The sequence below is a fragment of the Somniosus microcephalus genome, chromosome 21 (assembly GCF_052327205.1).
Source record: "Somniosus microcephalus isolate GS21.2 chromosome 21, FLI_Smic_1.0, whole genome shotgun sequence".
NCBI lineage: Eukaryota > Metazoa > Chordata > Chondrichthyes > Squaliformes > Somniosidae > Somniosus > Somniosus microcephalus.
This window is the reverse complement of record NC_141007.1, coordinates 65653794-65676448: the sequence shown is the minus strand read 5'-3', so window position 1 is coordinate 65676448 and position 22655 is coordinate 65653794. Positions and strand designations below refer to the sequence as shown.

The 22655-nt window shown below is 42.5% G+C and overlaps 1 protein-coding gene across 7 annotated transcripts in view; it reads right to left on the bottom strand.

The window, feature by feature from the left end:
* Positions 1-22655, bottom strand: part of LOC147102895 (endonuclease V-like) — a 305524-nt gene that overhangs the window by 266548 nt on the left and 16321 nt on the right. For 5 of the 7 annotated variants that reach the window (XR_015073151.1, XM_085963804.1, XM_085963801.1 and 2 more), the window contains exons 5-7: positions 20127-20239; positions 6517-6585; positions 5229-5357 (exon numbers count right to left, since the gene is read on the bottom strand). Coding sequence is in view for 6 of the 7 variants with exons in the window: in XM_085963804.1 (XP_085819930.1) it covers positions 5229-5357; positions 6517-6585; positions 20127-20239 (311 nt within the window). In the remaining variant the exon portion in view is untranslated. Of the gene's footprint in view, positions 1-1278; positions 3739-5228; positions 5358-6516; positions 6586-20126; positions 20240-22655 lie in introns of those variants that run through there. The other 2 variants (XM_085963805.1, XM_085963806.1) reach the window with 2 other exon arrangements.

The window sequence follows — 22655 nt, the reverse complement described above, 5'->3', positions numbered from 1 at the left end:
AATTTTCACCCTCATGTTGGCTGGCATCCACAAATACATTTTCTCTTTGTTCTTTCTTATTTCAAGCAGCACATTCCTTTCACCTGCTGCTGTCAGATATTGAGCTGGGCTCCTCTGGTACTGTGTTATTAAAATGGCTATTCTCTCTACAAGATTCAGACTTGGCTCCCACTGCTGATTTGAAATCATCTCAATCCTGCTGGGGTGTCTTCTGATTTGAAATCACCAGAAGGGGGCGCAACAGCAGAAAGGAACTATCAGCATAATCTTCTATTCCTTTCTCCCTCATGTGCTTATCTGGCTTCCTCTTTTTTCTTCCTCTTTATTTGCCTCCTTTGCAAGGAACTGCAAGTGGCTCAGAAAAGAACTGGAAAAAAATTCAACCCGACTGCAGCAGGCAGATTATAGCACAGCGAGGGCTTGGAATTTAACCTGTAATGGGGAAATGGAATAGCGGACAGTAACATGCTCCCCTCCTCCAGTGCTCCAATAATTAAATGACAACATTCTCTCCTGACTTCAGTCTAGGCTCCTGATTTTAAATCTGCTTTCTAGTTATCTATCCTGTTGGCTGTTCCAATTTTAAAATTGGAAGTACAGCCCAGACTGAAGTTGGGACGGAGGGAGGGCGAGTTGCCATTTAAATATCACAGCAGAGCACAATGCATTCCTATCAGCTATCAGTCCACTCTGACACCACTGTGGCATTTAAATAGCAACTCCTAACACGCCAGGCTTCAGCCCAGGTTCCCGCTACCAGCAGGGTAAGATGACCCTTACTTTTATTCCCAAACAGGGGTGTAAATGTTATACTCGAGTGTGTATGATAGGTAGAAGCATTTGGAATGCTCACTGCAACTACTCCAGTCCTTTTGCTCTGAATCCGTTGTTTGCTCCACTTATATTTTTAGCTAAGACTCAAGTTTAAAAAAAATACTATTTCACACTTTGAAATAACTATACAGGTTATTACATATTGCATATATTTTCCTAAATTACTTTGTGCTGTTCATTCATATGTAGTCGTCCCTTTGCTTACTGATTGTAATGTTTCTGTAATGCTTAGTACTAGGAAGTGTCTTTTAGTAAAGATTACAATAAACGTATTTCTGGCACAGTTAATCTCAGAAGTAGATGCGGCCTACACTGAATAAGACCACTCCCGATCATAGTCATTTGTGGCTTTCTTCTTTCTTTGTAGTATTGCAGACAATAACTGTAGATCAAACTAACAGCAGAGCTTAAATTATACAGCAGAGCCATGTTGTCTAAAAGTAATTTATTACTCAATTACTAAATATCAGCACGCAATGCAACGGGGGGCAGACAGCGACTTAATGCTTCTCACTTTCACCAATAGAAACACATTCTCAGTTTAGCTCAGAAAACAAAGCTCATTATACAATGGCAGCTGTTAAATTCACATGGAAAATGGCTTTTGCTTTCAGCCCTGTCCAGAGCACTCCCTTCCCCAAAAGAAACACAACAGAGAGACATTTGAGCTCAGCATTGGCTTAGCCTAGCTTGTCAGACCTATTTCTAGTTGTATTACTGCCGCCGCAGTGGGGATTGCAGTGGCATTTCTTACTGGCAGGGACAGAAAGTGACTTCTGGCAGTATGAAATGTTTGATACTCTGACACCGCTAACCCTCACTATAACAGAGGAAAGATTAGCTCACTGTGCCAAAGCTGCTGCTAATTTACTGCTCGAGTGTGGCCCGGGGGTGGGTGGTCAATAGCTAGTGAGGGGGTGGGCAATCAGTTCCTGGGAGGGGCGGCAGAATTTCTAGGCCTCTAGCCTTTAGTACCCCTGCCATTTCAGCATGAGTTTATCTTGCTCATCCCTTAGTGAGTATCCCTAGCTTAATTCTCCTTTTGTTACTTATTTGCCTATAGAATATTTTGCTTTATCTGTTTATATTCTTTGATGATTTTTCATTACTATTTCCTCTTTGCCATCCTAATTGTATTTTTAACTTCTTTTCTTAGCTCATCATATTCCCTTTTGCCATCCTCTCCTTCATTGTTAAGGCACTGTGTGTATGCCTTTTTCTTTAGCTTCAATGGTATCCTCGCTTCTTTATTTATCTACAGCATTACATGCTTGACTAGTTTGTTCTTATGTTTCAGTGGAATATATTTCTCCTGAACTTTATTGATCCCTCCTTTAAATATTACCCACTGTTGTTCTACTTCTTTATCTGTCAATATTTTTCTTCAGTTTACCTCCCTTAGCTCCATCCTCATTCCCTCATAGTTGGCTTTTTTCCAATCTATTACTTTGATCTTTGTAATATCTATATATCTCTCAATCATTATCTAAAACCTAATTGTAATGTGATCACCACTCTCTACAAGTTCTCCTACACTTATTCTCTTATCTGCTACGGTTCACTTCCCATTACTAGGTCCAGCAGTGCTTCCTCCATTGTTGGGCTTCTTACATATTGGGCAGGATTTTCAGTTAGGAGTCAGGACTACAACTTTCGGGGTTGTAGTCCCGCCTCCATCGAGATGCGGCCAATCCACGCGATTTTAACTTGATTGACCTTGTTGAGCCCGCCCAGCAGGCACAGCAGGCCAATTAAAGGCCACCCGGCAACAGGTGACGTCACAGACTGAAATTTCATCTGTCAAGAGATTTTGACAGATGAAATCAGTGTTTGAAAGCTGTTTGAAGCTATCAAACACTGACAGTCTTACTTCTAACCTGAGTCCTTCACCACAGACTCAGTTAGAAATCTCTCCTGCACAGTAAGCTGAAGGCTGTCACTTTTGACAGTTCGCAGCCATTCTGCTTTCTGTGCCGGTGAGATGAAGGACTCCCGGGGCCTAAAGGAAGGAAGCCTGAAAAGGTAAGAAAAGGTCATTTAAACTTCTTTAATCACTTTAGACACACCAAACACACTTACCTTTGCACTCATGCACACATCACTCACCTTAACACCGACATCTCGACCCCTCCAAGTCCTTCAACCCGATGGCCCGCCTCCTCTAACTTGGCGTGGTTTGGAGCCGTCAGGAATCCCACACTTCAACCTTAAAAATAGGGATTAGGCTAAAAACCGCCTGTTAACAGGCAGTTAATTGGCACTAATCCCTTCCCGCCTCGGGTAGGCGAGTCCCAGTGCGGGGAGGGTACCCGCCTCCTTTGAAATTGGCATGGAGGCGGGTTTGGGTACGGGATGGGGCCGGGACCCCTGATTTCAGGATTTTAACCCCCCACAGGCCTCCAATCCTGACTCTACGGCCCAATGAAAATTCTGCCCATTGGGTCAGAAAGGAGTCTTGTACACACTGTAAAACCTCTGGCTATTCCTCCCCTTTTACTGCCTCTGCCTTTGGGGTAGTTGAAATCCCCCATGATTATAAATGTTTTTTGCTCATTCCATAGATTTTCCCATATAATTCTCCCTCCACTTCTTTTCCACTGTTCGGTAGTACCACCATCAAAGTCCTGCTTTTTAATTAAGCTCTTGTTACATCTTTTGCAAGTACAACATTTGTGTATATTTTGACTTGTGAACTGTAAAATAAACACAGATTTGCACTAAAATTTTCTGTTACAGTATTTCATGTGGTCTTTGAAATCTATGTTTATTTACAATACCTTTGTTAATTCACAGAAAACAGAATCATAAATAATCAAGATCTTCAAAAACTATTTTGTGTAAATTTATAATTCTTAAATAAAATATATGCAAAACTAGTTATTGTGTTCCGATCCATAGTGTGTCCTGAATAAATTAAAAGAAACATACAATTTATATGCATTATTTACTATCAATATACGAAACTTTAAAATGTTCGAATGTAGAGAAATGTTATTGCAGTGCTCAAAGCAGGATACCAGTAAAATAACATAAGAAACACTGACACGTGATGTAATCACACCTAAGAATATCTAAGTCATGAGGCTGTAATTCCATTTATAAGAATCTGCTATATGTAAGTAAAGTGAACAAACCAGAAGTTAATTCTGGACATCTTCTAAATCTCGCAGTGGAATGACTGGCTTCAGCTCATTCCTCAGTACTTTTTATATACATATTGCATGTGTTATTCAATCATACTTTCAGCCTCCTCACCAATGTGTTTACATTCATTTTATTTGGTGCAGTAATATTGCCAATAGGAAGAAGAGTGCTGTGTAGAAATTAAGTAGGCATAAGTGTGTGACCAGTCAGTGATGTTTGGCCTGGAGAGAGAATTTCTGGGCTTATGAGAGGGTGAATTCAATCACTTTCATTTTCTCAAGACTGCATTAAATACAGGAGCCCTTAAGTTATCCAAAGAAATACTAATGTACAAATATTTAAAGTGCACATTTGAAATTCATTTCTATGTTATTATAGTGGAGACATTAGCTCAATTAAATTAAATAGATTAATGCATCTGATAAAATGATGGAGAGAGGAATTTCAAACATGCACATTTAAGTGTTTCTATACTAATATACAATGGCATAATTTCAGGGGCAAGATGATTGTTTGAATTTTTTTCTATTAATTTATCATTTTATCAATTTCTGATGAAGAGTGGAGCAAGGTAACAAATCTAGTACATTATTATGAAATCCTAATTTGGGAAGCCAATGTTTTACTTCAGAAGCAGAAACCACAAATCACAAATAAAAACCCATTACTTGAAACCCAGAGTGCAGACCCAGGCAGGTTAGCAATCTTATAGGGGAGTTGAGGCATTAAACGTGGGAAAGACTCGTTTCTCTCCACTCCAGTGTTGTATTGCTCTTGGTCAAGTCTATACTTGATTGATACCCCTGTGCCTACCTAGGAGATTTTTTGCTGTATCTGCTTTTCTCAGTTGGTAGCATTCTCACCTTCTTTGAATGAGATGTTAACCCCAAGACCTGTTTTGTGTGGTTCTTCCAGTGCTCTGGTCAACATACCTCCCTTGACCAATACCACGCAAATAAATTAACTGGTCATTCATTTCACTGCTGTTTGTAGGAAGTTGATAGTTTAGAATGGATGTCACATTGGCGAATGTAACAAATCACTACACTTCATAAATGATTCATTGCATGAAATGCTTTGAGATATTTCAGCATGACAATCAGCTATATAACTCTAATGTTTTCTTTTCGCAAAATATATTATTTCAATAAAAACATAAAGTTAGTGCTATGATATAAAAGATAGTAATCTCTGTAATCACAGTATCGCTCCTTGATATGCAAACCAAGTATTGAAACATAAATACATACCTGCCTAATTGGTTCTGGTATTCTGTATTTACAGCAGGAATGAGTCAGACGTATGGCCGTGTCCAGACTAATCCTGTGACCCACAGATACATAAATGGGTTTAGTGCTTCTCTCACAGCTTTTAAGAGCCTGCCACAAGTAAATAAAGATATAAAATTATAGTCATCCCATTAACTGGATTAAGTACAAAAATATCTAACCTGTACATTTTGCATTAGTAGTTACTCGATCACGAATAAATGAAGAAATGTGTTAAATGTATGCCCTATTTTCTCCTTCAGCAAGACATCTCTGCCAAAAGGTTGCTTCATATTCATCATAAATGCATTTTTATGACATTTGTTCTGTAGTATTTATTACCCCTGACATGCAGGCTCCGAGTGTTGTATAGTACTACAGCTGAGAGATTGTTTGATTGCTGGTCAATGTAACCCAGTGTAGGCAAGCAAGTATGAAAGGCAGTCCGACTTAGAATCAAACTTGTGAAATTAGTTTGAGAGGCCACAGGCCTCCTGCTGCTAACCCTACTTATTTTTTTCTGATCTTTTTTTGTAACTGCCAACCTTACTTTTCTACACTAACTAATTTCAAATTTCGTGAATTTAAAATATATCACTTAACTTTTTTTTTCCCGAGGTGAGAATTGCACTGTCACCAACCATTAAAGGTAGAGAAATACTTAACTTTCATTCATGGCCCAGCCTGCCAGCATGATTGAGTTCAGGAAAGAGCAGGCCATTTGGCAAACCATGGGTGCAATTCTACGTCCTATCCATTACATGGTATAGTCGACTGAAGCATCAATGGAGTATATCACTTTAGCTACAGTGGACAATGCGATAAGATCTTTTATTTAATTACAATTCTATCAGTGATTGCTGATAATTCAGGAATACTGGAAGAGTGTTCCAGCAGGTGTCAAGAAAGAACTTGCATTTATATAGCGCCTTTCACAACCTCAGGATGTCCCAAAGTGCTTTACAGTCAATTAAATACTTTTGTAGTGTATAGTTCTGACAAAGTGTCTACATCTGAAATGTTAACTTGTCCATTCTCTCCACAGACTGACATGCTGAGTGTTTCCAGCATTTTCTGCTTTTACACATTAATACTTCTGCTTATCAAAATGCAAAAGGCCCTTCCTGATGATTGCTTTTGCGTTTCTAAGCATTCCACTACAAGTTCCTCCTAAGAGTGGCCTTTGCTCTGTTTTACTGAACTAGAGTACACAAAAAAGATCATTAGAACAATTTGCACTGCACACTGCAGCTTATAAATACAGACCTACCATGCCTAAAACTTTCCCAGAGCTTCCAGTTAGTGAAAACGCATTTCCTCCTTTCTGAAGGTCTTTGACCTACAAAACAAAAATATGTAAAAATAAAAACAAGGTTTTACATCAAGTAACTTCTATTTCATAAGTACATTGCTGACTGATTTAAGCAACAATGGATACATTCTCTTCTCATAGCACGAATACCACTGGCTATGAACCTTCTAGTGTCTCAATTTGTCACTCTCCTGTCTGAAACAGAATCAGAATATTTAGGCCTAGAAATTGGAACCTTTAGCGCCGGCCATTAAGGCCGGTTTTGAAGAAAAAAATGGGGCCGCTTTGCTTCCGTCCACTCCCAGCGCGGAACGAGGCGGCCGCCATATTGGACAGGTCGGCAGCGCTGCCGTTGCCCGCGCTCACCTCAAATATTTTAATCATCAAGAGCGTGATGTCAATCGGTGTGCAACGCCAAATTGATGCACGCTGAGTGATTTTGGAGGTTGCCGCTCCTTTTAACGCCCCCTCCAAAGCACGCCCGTGCGTGCAGCTGTTGCCAGCGCGCAGACCCGGGAGAAAGCGGAGGAGATCTACAGATCTCTCAGGTCGTCAATAACTATGCAGAATATGTGCAGCCCCACCGAATCCAGGCTCTGTGACAGGTTTGCATTGTTAACTGATCACTGTTTCAGATAATTTTGACATTGTTTGCATTTGATGGTGTAAACAGAAATTTTATGACACGTGTAGCATGAGTTTTCATAACTTCAAGTATTTTGAACCTCAAACTGCTAGAATGCTTCCACCCAAATTGCAGTCATTTAATCAGTTAATGCTGACTTTTTTTGATTAATAATTGTACTTGACAAATTAGCCAGCTAAATATTTAAGAGTGTCAGCAGTTGAACTAAACATAGATTTCAGCTAAACTGCAGGTTGCATTCTTTAAAATCTGACAGCTCTGTGTATTTTTAGGCTTTGATTTATCTTGCATACCCTCTCTGTCAACCTACAAAACATGAGAAACATAACCAGAAACATTCCACTTCAGTTTCGCAGCACATGGATCCGATTTTCAGCCTCTTGCTGAGCGTACCGTCTGAAACAGCGCATTGCACGGTAGGTTCTGCGCTGCACTCATTTAAATCAGCAAAATAACGGTGTTGCCTATGCTCTTTTTACGGGTGCGAGTTAACCTCGGCCTGTGGTGGCACCGCCCGTTTTTGGGCTTTATTGAATTTTTAGGTCTTGGGGGTGATTTTGCCAGCCCTGGGGAGGCGGGTATGATTGAAGAGAAAATAATATGTAGCACCCAACATGGATTTCGGAAAGGAAGATCGTGCTTGACAAGCCTAGTAAAAGTTCTGTGAGGAGGTGGCAGATATTGTGGATGGGGAAAATACAGTGGATGTGGTATTCAATGAAAGCCTTTGACAAGTTACCGCACAGGAAACTATTGGTGAAGATTAAGGGGTATAGAATTAGGGGACGATTAAAAACTGGTTAGAAGGGAGCAAACAAGAGTAGAAGGTAAGGACAGTTTCTCAGTGGTTGGAAGTGGGTAGCGGTGTCCAACACGGTTTTTTCTGGGACCACTTCTGTCAACTGTGTACATCAATGATTTGGACCTATGACTAGAGGGAGTGGTGTTCAAATTTGTGGGACCTACTAAAATAGAAGATATATAGAACATCTAGAAATGAAAAATAATAACAAATAGTCAGCATGGATTTCAAAAGGGAAAGTTTTGCATGACCAACCTAATTAAATTTTTTGAAGAGGTAACAGAGAGAGTAGACAAGGGTAATGCAGTAGATGTAATTTATCTAGATTTTCAAAAGGCCTTTGATAAGGTACCACATAACTCATCCTACTGAACTCTGCTAATAAACCCTAAAGCCTGCACATCTGTCAATGCACTTTATTATGTTTATGTTACAAGCCAAATGTATGTTAAATGTCTTAATCAAAATGTACACTCTCGGGAGCCGCAAGCTTACATTTCGTTGTACTGCACTTGTGCACTAACAATGACAATAAAGTTGATTATTATTATTATTATTATTAATAGACTAATGAATAAGGTCAGGGAATGTGGAGTCAGGGGACAAGTAGCAGAATAGATAGCTAATACAAAAAGAAAATACTGCAGATGTTGGAAATCTGAAATAAAAACAGAAAATGCTGGAGATACTCAGCAGGCCAGGCAGCATCTGTGAAGAGAGAAACAGAGTTAATGTTTCAGGTCGATGAAACGAAGTTCTGACGAAAGGTCATCGACCTGAAACGTTAAATCTGTTTCTCTCTTCACAGATGCTGCCTGACCTGCTGAGTATCTCCAGCATTTTCTGTTTTTATTTCAGAATAGATAGCTAGCTGGCTTCAAGACAGAAAGCAGAGAGTAGGGGTAAAGAGTGGAAGAAGGTGGGAAGTGGTGTTCCACAAGGATCAGTGCTGCGACCACTGTTGTTCACAATTTATATTAACGATTTAGACCTTGGAATCAAAAACACAATTTCTAAATTTGCGGACAACACCAAATTCCCCCCAATAGCCAATACTGAGGAGGACTACAACAAATTACAAGAAGACATTAATAAACTTGCAGAATGGGCATATAATTGGCAAATGAAATTCAACACAGATAAATGTGAGGTATTGTGGCGGTACCACTGGTTGTCCCTTACATTGAGACACATAATTCCCTTTAACTTACCTTACTGTATGTGTCTGTTACTGTACTCAGGCTCCTCTCCTGTACTCTGATGACGTCAGAGCTTGGAACCTTCCAACAGTAGAGCTCAGAACCTGCTGGCAGTTGAGCTGGGCAACTTCTAGTTAGTCCTCGTGGCGTCCCCACTGGGGAAAGACCTGTTCCACAGCTCTCCTGCATCTGTTTACGTTGTTTGTTGTATTTCGTCAAATCCTTCATTAAAGACTTATTGGATTGTTTCTCCTGAGTCAACCTCAATGATTTGGTTAGGAATACGCCTATTCCTACATTGGTGACCCCGTATCCGTGAACGATTTTCATGGAAGCAACGCGCAGCTTGACCCTCGTCTTCACAGAAGACGACCGACGAACACCAATCGCTACATTGGTGACCCCACGACGTGAGTACGGGAGCTCATCAATTCCAACGCTACAATTGGTGAACCCATATCCGTGAACGATTTTCACGGTAGCAATGCGCGCCTGAACCTCGTCTTCACTCAAGACGACCAACGCACAACCGACGAACAACCACGGAACAACAACCGCCTAACACCGAATCCACTAACAGCGACCCCGTCTTTGCGAACGTCTTCGCAACGGAAGCGCAGCTTGGAGGTGAGTCCGTTTTTCACAAACAATTTCATAGAAGTAGAGCACGACCAACAGCAACCGTCGTCCACCAGCGCTACAATTGGTGGGTTTGTGAACGTCTTTCACAAACGAAGCACGCTATGGAAGCATCAGCCGTTCTGCTGTCGCTACCACAATCCAGGGAGCCACGGTCTCCCTCGTGCTTTACGAAGGAAGAAGCCCTGTTCACCGAGAACATCGATGCGGCACAGACCACGGTCTCCGTATTCGACTCTTCTATCGCCACACGGATTGTCCGCCTCTACGTCCAAAGCAACAGCAAGTATACATCTCTCCAAGCGCGGGGTACAGCATGTTCGGGCCCACAAGATCGGAGCGCGCCCCGCGGGGATACCACGAGGACTCACCCCCGCAAAACACGAGGACTCACCCCCGCAAAACACGAGGACGCACTCCTCGCGCACGAGGACCCATCCCTCGCGAACCACGAGAACCCATCCCTCGTGAACACCGATGACTCCTTCTCCACCGACGACACACCAGCCTTTCAGCTTGCTGGTTGTGTTACCTACTATACGATTCGGCGTGAACAAAAGCGTGCCGCCCTCCCGGCTGTTTTCTCCTAAATCTACAACTGTTACAAGTGTTGCCGCCCTCCAGGCAGAGTTAACCCCGCCCGAAAGCAACAACAACCTGGACCGTTGCTGCCCTTCATCCAATTTTCCCTTTAGCAAACGCAAACGTCTACTGAAGCTGCACACATCGAGGACGGGTCCAACGGGCATCCTACGGCCGCGATCAGCCACGTGAAAGTTGCTAGCCTCACCGATCACAGATCAACGCAGCAACTCTTCACCCTCCGTTGTGTTCACGTCGTAGCACTATGGCACGCACCGTTCCGTGCGTTCCAGCCTCCCGAAGGTTTCGCTCACCAGCCAACGGAGACATCACCCGCGTCCGCCCAACCTGCCCGTCACTCTGACAAGGCCTGCTGTTTCGCACGTCTCCACGGTCCTTCGCCTGACGGATACGTTTTATTCGCCACGACGCGCGTAAGGATCCGCTCACGAGCAGCATCTTCATGCCTCGCCTACCAAGCCGAGACAGCACGACCACCAGCTCGTCAGACCATCTCATCCTTGGACTTTCGTTAAAGCGAATTCTTGGGGGGCCTGTGTGGCGGTACCACTGGTTGTCCCTTACATTGAGACACATAATTCCCTTTAACTTACCTTACTGTATGTGTCTGTTACTGTACTCAGGCTCCTCTCCTGTACGCTGATGACGTCAGAGCTTGGAACCTTCCAACAGTAGAGCTCAGAACCTGCTGGCAGTTGAGCTTGGAACCTGCTGGCAGTTGAGCTGGGCAACTTCTAGTTAGTCCTCGTGGCGTCCCCACTGGGGAAAGACCTGTTCCACAGCTCTCCTGCATCTGTTTACGTTGTTTGTTGTATTTCGTCAAATCCTTCATTAAAGACTTATTGGATTGTTTCTCCTGAGTCAACCTCAATGATTTGGTTAGGAATACACCTATTCTGTGTCTCAATGTAAGGGACAACCAGTGGTACCGCCACACAGGCCCCCCAAGAGGCAAATGAAATTCAACACAGATAAATGTGAGGTATTACATTTTGGTAAGAAAAATAGGGAGGTCACATATTACTTGGAAAATAAGAATCTAAATGGGGTAGAGGAACAAAGGGATCTAGGAGTACAAATAAAACTAAAAGTATCGACACAGGTTAACAAGGCCATAAAAAAGCAAACCAAGCACTAGAGGGATAGAACTGAAAAATAGTGAAGTTATGCTAAACTTGTAGTGAACCTTTTTAGACCACACTTGGAGTACTGCGTACAATTCTGGTCGCTATATTATAAAAAGGATATAGAGGCACTGGAGAGGGTGCAGAGAAGATTTGCAAGGCTGATACCAGAAATGCGAGGGTATACCTATCAGGAAAGGAGGAACAGGCTGGGTCTCTTTTCTCTTGAAAAGAGAAGGCTGAGGGGTGACCTAATAGAGGTCTTTAAAATCATGAAAGGTTTTGATAGAGTAGACACAGAGAGAATGTTTCCACTTGTGGGGAAGCGCAAAACTAGAGGCCATCAATATAAGATAGTCACCAAAAAAATCAAATAGGGAATTCAGAAGAAACTTCTTTACCTAGAGAGTGGTGAGAATGTGGAACTCTTTACCACAGGGAGTGGTTGAAGCGTATATTCTAGATGCATTTAAGGGGCGGTTAGGTAAGCATATGAGGGAGAAGGGAATAGAGGGTTATGCTGATGGGGTTAGATGAGGAAAGACAGGAGGAGGCTCGAGTGGAGCATAAATACCGGCATAGACTGGTTGGGCCGAATGGCCTGTTTCTGTGCTGTATATCCTATGTAATCCTACATAATAGCAAATAGTTCTGATGTCCAAAAGGAAGGAGATACTGATAAGATACTGGAATAGGCAAAAAAAGTGTTAGATGGAATTCAATGTCAGCAAATGTGAGATGGTTCTGAGGCTATGGAATGCACAACCGGAGTTAGTGATTGAAGCAGAGACCAAGTCAACATTTAAGAATAGGTTAGATAGGTGGTTGAAGGAAAAGGGGATACAGCAACAGGGTGGGCACATGGGATTAAGACTGCTGCTTGTGTAAAGGATAACCACCAACACGGACTGGTTGGGCCAAATGGCCTGTTTCTGTGTTGTCATTTCTATGTACCTCAGGTTTAAGTATTAACATGATTTATCTAAACTGTAATATTAATATTCCAAACATCTTGCTGTCAATACGCCAATGAAAACTAGCATTTAGCTCGTTTTGATTCATGCTGCGAAAAAAAGCGAAAACAAGCAAGAAGTTCAATACGTTAAATAAATAATTAATGTGCCGCGTGTGTTAGATTTCATTCAGTAGAAGAGCTCTGAAGAAAGTTGTGTAGTGTGGCTTCTACAGATGGTGCATGGATAAACTGTATCTAACAGCAGATATTACATAGAACATACAGCACAGAAACAGGCCATTCGGCCCAACCAGTCCATGCTGGTGTTTATGCTCCACTTGAGCCCCCTCCCATATGTAATATTATGCCGTACCCTTGTGCGATGTCTCTAACTTAACCATTCATTTGCAATGTGGGACCTTGTCAAAAGTTTTTTGAAAAATTAACTATATTTAATATATCCACTGAATTTCCCTTGTCCTCCATGGCAGTAACATAGAAAACATAGAAGATAGGAGCAGGAGTAGGCCATTCGGCCCTTCGAGCCTGCCCCGCCATTCAATGAGATCATGGCTGATCATCCAAATTTAGTACCCTGTCCCTGCCTTCTCCCCATATCCCTTGATCCCTTTAGCCTTAAGAAATATATCCAACTTCTTTTTGAATATATTTAATGAACTGGCCTCCACCGCCCTCTGTGGCAGAGAATTCCACAGGTTCACCACTCTCTGGGTGAAGAAATTCCTCCTCATTTCAGTCCTAAATGGCTTACCCCTTATCCTTAGACTATGACCCCTGGTTCTGGACTCCCCAGCCATCAGAAACATCCTTCCTGCATCTAGTCTGTCCAGGCCTGACAGAATTTTATAGGTTTCGATGAGATCCCCTCTCAATCTTCTAAACTCCAGTGAGTATAAGCCCAATCGACACAATCTCTCCTCATACGTCATTCCTGCCATCCCAGGTATCAGCCTGGTGAATCTTTGCTGCACTCCTTCCATGGCAAGAACGTCCTTCCTCAGGTAAGGTGACCAAAACTGCACACAATACTCAAGGTGCGGTCTCACCAAGGCCCTGTACAACTGTAGCAATGGTGTGGAGATGCCGGAGTTGGACTGGGGTGGACAAATGTAAGAAATCACACAACACCAGGTTATAGTCCAACAGCTTTATTTGAAATCACAAGCTTTCGGAGCGCTGCTCCTTCTTCAGGTGAAGTGGAGAAATGCATAAAGACACAGCTTATATAGACAGAGAATAATGTCAGATGTTTACAGGTAACCTGTCCAACTGCCATTTATCACACCTCGGCAGATTTCTTACAACTGTAGCAAGACATCCTTGTTCCTGTACTCGAACCCTCTTGCTACGAAGGCCAACATACCATTTGCCTTCTTAACTGCCTGCTGCACCTGCATGCTTACCTTCAGCGACTGGTGCACAAGAACACCCAGGTCTCTTTGCACTTCCCCTTCTCCCAATCTACTGCCATTCAAATAATAATCTGCCTTCCTGTTTTTGCCACCAAAGTGGATAACCTCACATTTATCCACATTATAGTGCATTTGCCATGTTTCTGCCCAATCACCCAATCTGTCCAAATCGTACTGGAGTTTCTCGACATCCTCCTCACAGCTTACCCTCCCACCCAGCTTTGTGTCGTCTGCAAATTTGGAGATATTACATCTAATTCCCTCGTCTAGATCATTAATATATATTGTGAACAGCTGGGGTCCTAGGACCGATCCTTGCAGTACCCCACTAGTCACTGCCTGCCACTCGGAAAACGACCCGTTTATTCCAACTCTTTGCTTTCTGTCCACCAACCAGTTCTCTATCCAAGTCAATACCTTGCCCCCAATCCCATGTGCCTTAATTTTGCACGCTAATCTCTTATGCGGGACCTTATCGAAAGCCTTCTGAAAGTCCAAATACACCACATCCACTGGTTCTCCCTTATCTATTTTACCAGTTACATCATCAAAAAATTCCAGTAGATTAGTCAAGCATGATTTACCTTTTGTAAATCCATGTTGACTTTGTCCGATCCTGTCACTGCTTACCAAGTGCTCTGCTATTACATCTTTTGTAATAGATTCTAGCATTTTCCCCACTACCGATGTCAGGCTTACCGGTCTATAATTCCCCGCTTTTTCTCTACCACCTTTTTTGAATAGTGGGGTAACATTAGCTACCCTCCAATCCATGGGTACTGTTCCAGAGTCTATCGAGTTCTGGAAGATGACCAGCAATGCATCTACTATTTCTAGGGCCACTTCCTTAAGTACCCTGGGATGTAGATTATCAGGCCCTGGGGATTTATTGGCCTTCAGTCCCATCAATTTTCCTAACACCATTTCCCTACAAATACTGATTTCTTTCAGTTCCACCCTTTCATCAGGCCCTATGTTCCCCGGCATCTCTGAAAATCCCCGACACCTTTGAAAATAATTCCAGGAAGTTAGATAAGCTAGAATACTCCTTCCTGAGTCTATGCTTGGTTACTTTATCAAACACAGATTTCCCACATGCTCCCCACTAGTTCCTTAATATTGCCTACAACTGACTTGTCTATAGTTTCCAGGTATGTCTCTTCACACTCTTCTGAATTATTGAGTTATATTTGCCACTTGCCAATGCTCAGGGATCTCTCCTAAATCTAGTGATGTTTAAAATATGCCAGTTAGCCTCGCTAATTGCGATCCCTAGATCCCCTAAAACTCACTGGTGTAGATATTTTTTTAAGAACACCTAATCTATTTAGAATAATTTCTGTATCATCCATACAATGCCAAGCTTCAGCTTGCAGTCTTTGGAAATCAGATCTCAGACTTGAGCATACAGAGATGCAAAGTAACTCTTCAACAACTTCGCCGCCCTATCCCCTAATCTCCGTGACCAATTCTAGTTTTTTTTTAAATGGCCCATGCTTTCTTTTACGCTTTGTCTACAGTCTCTGTATCATTCTTTAAATGAGTGGGTAGTCAGCCCTTTCCCTGAGCTAACATTGGCAGTCAAAGGTTGATGAATAAAGCTCTGTTTTCTCCACTCAGCAATGCAAATGGGCAGTACAGCTGGGCTGTGGCCTCACAGCTCTGTTGATGAAATATATTCTTCATACGGCACTGGTTGGTGCAGTTTATCCTGTATTCTCATAAAAAATGATGTGGTACAAATGAGTAAGTGGGAAATATTTTGTTCTGGCGAAAACATTCTTTTATTCTAAGCCCCTTATTCTAATTAAACAATTCTTTTGTAGAATTCCACCACTGAATTTTAACAACTAGTTCAAAACTTTGATCTATCCAAACTAGTAAAAACTTCTACATTAACCATGTCAACTTAAAGTTCTTACCCTATTCTCAACCCTATTCCCACCAAACTGCTGACCACCCAACTTTCTTTGCTGGCTCTCATGTTAGCTGACATTGTTAATGGTTCTCTCTCCTCAGGTACTGTCCTCCTCTCCCTCAAATCTGCTGTCATCACCCCTCTCAAAAAAACAACCCTTGACCCCTCCATCCTTGCAAACTACCGCCCTATCGCCAACTTCCCTTTCCTCTCCAAAGTCCTTGAATGTGTTGTCGCCTCACAAATCCGTGCCCATCTTTCTGCAACTCCATGTTTGAATCCGTCCAATCAGGTTTCCGCCCTTGCCACAGTACCGAAACGGCACTCATCAAAGTAACAAATGACATCCTTTGTGACTGTGACAAAGGTAAACTAGCCCTCCTCGTCCTTCTTGACTTGTCTGTAGACTTTGACACGGTTGACCACTCCATTCTTCAACGCCTCTCCACCGTCGTCCAGCTGGGTGGGGCTGCACACACCTGGTTCCATTCTTATCTATCTAATCGTAGCCAGAGAATCACCTGCAACGGTTTCTCTTCCTGCTCCCACATCATTACCTCTGGTGTCCCCCAAGGATCTAACCTTGGCCCCTTCCTGTTTCTCATATACATGTTGGCAACATCATCCGAAAACACAGCGTCAGTTTCCACATGTATGCTGACGACACCCAGCTCTACCTCTTCTCTCGACCCCTCCACGGTCTCTAAATTGTCAGACTGCTTGTCCGACATCCAGTGCTGGATGAGCAGAAATTTTCTCCAATGAAATATTGGGAAGACCGAAGCCATTGTTTTCGGTCCCCACCACAAACTCTGTTCCCTAGTCCCTGACTCCATCCCTCTCCCTAACATCTGTCTGAGGCTGAACCAGTCTGTTCACAACCTTGGTGTCATATTTCACAGAAAGCACAGAAATCACAGAAACCCCACAGTGCAGATAGAGGCCATTTTCGGTCCATCGAGCCTGCACCGACACATATCCCACCCGATCCCCGTAATCCCTACACCAACACATATCCCACCCTATCCCCGTAACCCCACATATTTAATCCCCCTAACACTAAGGGTCAATTTATCATAGCCAATCAACCTAACCCGCACATCTTTGGACTGTGGGAGGAAACCGGAGCACCCGAAGGAAACCCACGCAAACACGGGGAGAATGTGCAAACTCCACACAGACAGTCACCCGAGGCCGGATTCGAACCCAGGTTCCTGGCGCTGTGAGGCAACAGTGCTAACCACTATGCCACCTGACCTGCCATTTGACCCTGAAATGAGCTTCCGACCACATATCTGCAGCATAACTAAGACCACCTATTTCCACCTCTGTAACATCACCCTTGCCTCAGCTCATCCGCTGCTGAAACCCTCATCCATGCCTTTGTTACCTCTAGACTTGACTATTCCAACGCACCCCTAGCTGGCCTCCCACATTCCACCCTACGTAAACTTCAGGCCATCCAAAACTCAGCTGCCCATGTCCTAACTCGCACCAAGTTCCTTCACCCATCACCCCTGTGCTCGCTGACCTACATTGGCTCCTGGTTAAGCAACACCTTGATTTCAAAATTATCATCCTTGTTTTCAAATCCCTCCATGGCCTCGTCCCCTCCCTATCTCTGTAATCTCCTCCAGCACCACAACCCCACCGAGATATCTGCACTCCTCTAATTCTGCCCTCTTGAGCATCCCTGATTATAATCGCTCAACCATTGGTGGCCGTGCCTTCTGTTGCCTGGGCCCTAAGCTCTGGAGTTCCCTGCCTAATCCTCTGTGCAGCACCTTGGGACATTTCATTATGTTAAAGGTGCTATATAAATACAAGTTGTTGTTGTTATTACAACAGTGTCTACACTTCAAAAATGAATCATTGGCTGTGTCGCGCTTTAAAATACTGAGGTCATGAAAGATGCTGTGTAAATGTAAACTCTTTCTTTACAAATTTAGGTAAACCCTTTAATGTTACTGTGTGGCAAAGCCACTAAGAGACTCTCACAGTGACTTGTACAATTGCCTTTAATCATGTTTATTACCTTTTAATGTTGGCTCTGGTTAAACAGAGCTAGATCGACAAAATCGCGATCTGACGCGATGACGTCATCATGTGGGTCATGTGACGTCCCAACGGCGGGAAACGTGATGACGTCAGAGGTAGAGGGCGTTTTCCAGCTAGTCCTCGTGTAGAGTGATAGTGAATAGACCTGTTTAGAGCTTCTCCTGCATTTTCTTGTTTTGTAAAGTTTTAGTACATTAAACTCAGTTTGTTAACTACTAGTGAGTTTATAGATTCTTTGCTAGGAGTGCAGAGACTCCTACAACTGGATATTTTTTTCCACATTTTGATGTTTGTTCTTTTGCTTTACTTCTCTATTTTACTTGTTTTCATAATTATCCCAGATTTCCTTTCCAGATTCTTTATAGTTTTAAATGACTTCTGATTGACCCTCACTACTCTTTATATCCTTACTTAACCACATTGGTCTCTGTTGCGTTATAAAATGTATTGACTTTACCTAGATGAATTTTGATTGCAATTTTTTCAACTGGTTCTTCAATACTTCCCACTTTTCCATTTTGATTTTCCCATGCACTTGAGTTCCACTCAACTTCCTTTAACTCATTTCACTTTCCCTCCAAGTTTGCTTTTCAAAGTCCTTTTTTACATTGCCGTTCAACATACCTTCTGGAGAATTATTATGGTCACTTAGATACTCCCCAGCTTCAACCTTTTATTTTTAACCATACTCTGCTCATTTTCCATGATTAAACCTATAATAGCTGGCCAAGCTATGTATGAAAGCACCCCCAGGAACATGCAGATTTCCTTAGTTATTCCACTGGTGTTATTCCAGTCAATATGTAGGTAAATTAAATCTTGGTGACTGACGGCCTGGTCTTATATTTGTAAAAATACTTCTTGGTCTAATTTTTCCTGCAGTCCAGGAAATCTGTAACATCTTTTATAACTTCAATCCAAATCGTTTCCAATATGTCTCCCAAAACACATAGAGGCGAATGTTCACTTTTATGCCGAGTGGAAAACAGGTGTCAGCGTATCAGCCGCCCATTACACACAACGCCCAATTTTCATTTTCATTGGCAGTGAAAGTGAAAATTCAGCCCATAGTTACTTTCTAATGACACCCAAACCATTCCTGCTTTATTGTGCATATTCCTCCTGCTAAGACAAGCTGATGTAGCAACCACAATGCTAATAATTTTTAAGTTCTTACTGTGCAGATATTCTCCTGTATAATATTCTAGATTTCCTTCTGGTTTTCAGCTGTCACTTCAAGTGACCGATTAGATCTCATCAAGTGTTTATTACCTAACAGACGCAGAGCAGAGTTCCTTTAATAGGCCAATCCTAACTCGGTCCCAACCTGCTGCAGCAGAATGTTCAATTGCCATTGTGGCCCATTGTCTCTGTGAGCGATCCTGCCAATTTTGAACATTTGAAACTGCCCAAATTCATTTCACATAGGATCACTGCAACTTGTTGAGAGAGGCAACTCGCTCATCAGTCTGGACTGGATTTGAACTTGGATCCAGCAGGTAAAAGGACAGTGAGTTAATCTGCTGCAACATCCAACCATACAGTTCCAAATAGATCTGATTTAACAGTGGACCAGGAGCTAATATGAATTTTTAGTTTAAAACAAATGTTCCAATTTACCTTTGGGCACTATTGGGAGATAAGGCACCGACCGGTGACTCACTTATAGCCTGATGTAGGAAAAGGGCAAGCTTTATTTGTGTACAGCAGCCAATGCTAAATTTTGAAACAAAATGGTATTTAACTATGGGAACTGAGGAAATGGTAGCCTCAGTCCCTGCAGCTGAGTAATTTGGACCTCATCTGTGGAGAAATATGACATTTATTACTGCAGTTTGCAGACCACAGGCGTGGTATAAAGAATGTTAGAAGATTTCTTCATTGATTATATTCTCAGAATAAACTGCAAAACTGCAGTGTGATTATATTATTAATGTTGGTGCTGAAATCCTTCCTTCAGTATTGGAATTTATTGTTCCTTATGGGTATCAATGCTGTCACTCTTTTCAAGGAACTATTTCCTTCTGCATTGCTTTTGTAACTATAAAAAATGCGAGTCAGATTGAATTCAAATTGAAATTCCTGTGTGGATGGTTTCAGAGTATCTAACTTCAGGGCTGTAACACGCTGATGCCTGTAACATTTCAATATAGCTAAACTCCAAGGTGCACGGTGGATTGTTCTTCCTCACCTTTTCCTTCAGCAGATTCTTTTCTTCCAGACCATCCACATGCAGAAGGTTCTTGGCAACCCCAACACAGGGCAAGTCTGTGAGGACACCTAAGTGGCAGGCCACACCGAATTCTGTTGTCCAAAAATAACAAAAAGATAATAAATAACACTTATATAATCTTATAGTTTTGTAGAATACTGTCTGTGAGTAACTAAGCCCTACCCCTTTTATTTGTGCATTACACCTTAAAAATGCCAAGACATAGCATAAGCTACTGATTATCATAGGACGATACAGCACAGAAGGAGGCCATCAGGCTCATCGTGCCTCAGATGGTTCTTTGAAAGAGCTATACAATTAGTCTCATTCCCCTACCCTTTCCCATAGTCCTGACAATTTTTTCCCCTTCAAGTATTTATCCAATTCCCTTTTGAAAGTTATTATTGAACCTGCTTCCTTTCAGGCAGTGCAGTCTAGATCATAACTCGCTGCGTAAAAGAAATCTCCTCATGTCGCCTCTGGTTCTTTTGCCAATTACCTTAAATCTGTGTCCGCTGGTTACCGACCCTTCTGCCACTGGAAACCATTTCTCATGATTTACTCTATCAAAAACCTTCATGGTTTTGACCACCTCTACTAATCCTCCCCTTAACCTTCTCTGCTGTAGGGAGAAAAATCCCAGCCTCTCTCGTCTCTCCACATAACCGAAGTCCAACCTGCCTGGTACCATTCTAGTAAATCTCCTCTGCACCCTAAGACCTTGACATCCTTCCTAGAATTGGACAAAATATTCCAGCTGGGGCCTAACCAGTGTTTTATAAAGGTTTGGCATAACTTCCTGGCTTTTGTACTCTATCCCTCTGTTTATAAGGTCCAGGATTCCGTATGTTTTTTTAACAGCCTTCTCAACTTGTCGTGCCACCTTTAAAGATTTGTGTACGAACATCCCCAGGTCTCTCTGTTTCTACACCCCTTTTAACATTGTACCATTGTCTCCTTATTCTTCCCACCAAATTGCACCACTTCACCCTTCTCTGCGTTAAATTGCATCTACCATGTGTTTGTAAATTACAAATATGATTACAAATCAGGCCAGCAAAGTTATGTCACTGTAAGTCTTGACAAAAACGATCAGATGGCTCTCACGGGGTGTACAGTAACAGCAAACAGAGGGTGAGTCAACTGGCTTTATGTGTGTAAATGGAGTCACTGTGGCTGTAAGCATATGACAGGAGGGTAAGTCACTGTGGCCTTCTGCTCGCAACCAAACTCGCATTCTTATAAGAAACGGAGAAGAATTCTGATTTTTGCAATTACAGATCTGTACAGAAGGAAAATCCAGGGGTGTTGCTTTTTATTTCAAAGAACTCTCTCATTTTATATATTGCAAAAAATACCCCTTCAAAAACTGTCTTTAACCTTTTTTTAAAAAAGGTCAATTTTATCAATTCTGTGGAGACCCACCACCCAAAATTGTGGTTTCTGTCATGAGTGGCTAGCACTTTTCTTCTTTCAACATTTATCAATTTTCTTCATCCTCGCTCGCAATGTTTTTCTCATTGTTCATTGGTTATCTTCTACTTTGCTGTTCACCAATCTTATTGGCCCGTATTTTCCGAGCGTAGGCCTCCCGTGGACGGAGACCTGTGATCTGGAAAAATCTGCGCCCTTACCTGAGGGCTCCCGGGAGGCGCACAGTTCCGATGCTGGGCCTCTCCAAACTGCCGGTGCGCAGGGCCCACGTATCCCAGAGGCGCAAGTAGTTCGCAGCGTCCCTGGGATCACGTGGGCCATGGGGAGCCAATCAAAGAAGGGAATCTCCCTTCATACATTTGACAGGAAGTCCTGTCAAATATATGAATGGAGATCACCCCCAAAACATAGTAAAACTTTAAATACATTTTTTTTTTAAATCACATTTTTAAAATGACTTGAAAGTACATTAAATTAACTATTTTAAACAAAACTTTAACTTTTTCAAAAAAATTAAGTTTTTTACAGGGCTAAAAATAAACACACCTTTTAAAAAAAAAAAAAGTACAGGTAGACTATCCTTTATCCAAACTTCCGAAAACCTCTAAAAAACCGAAAGTTTTTTCGTTCAGCGTAAGTCGTGCGCACGACATGACCAGAGTGGCGCACGACTTACGCTGAGCAGAGTTCCCTCCTGGGTAGGAGATTGCAGGCCGAGCCGGGCAGTGTGAAGGAGGTATCGGGAGAGTGAACACAACAATACAGCGGCCCGTCCGATATTCTTTTCTCCCCCCCCCACCCGACCCGAACCGCAGCCCGTCCGATATTCTTTTCTCCCCCCCCCCGCCCCCCACTCCACCCCCCCCACCCCCTAAATCAGTGGAAATTAAAAAAAAAAACTTTTCTCAACTCTTTTCCTGATAAAAGCAGGCCTTACGTCTGCTTTTACCAGGCGCAAGAATTGTCAGTGTTTTCGGCGGGCGGAACGCTCCGCCCACAGAGGCCCTTCTCCCATGCAGCCAGAGGATCTGTCAAGAGCTTTCTTGACAAATCAGAAATGCAGGTTTCCAGCGC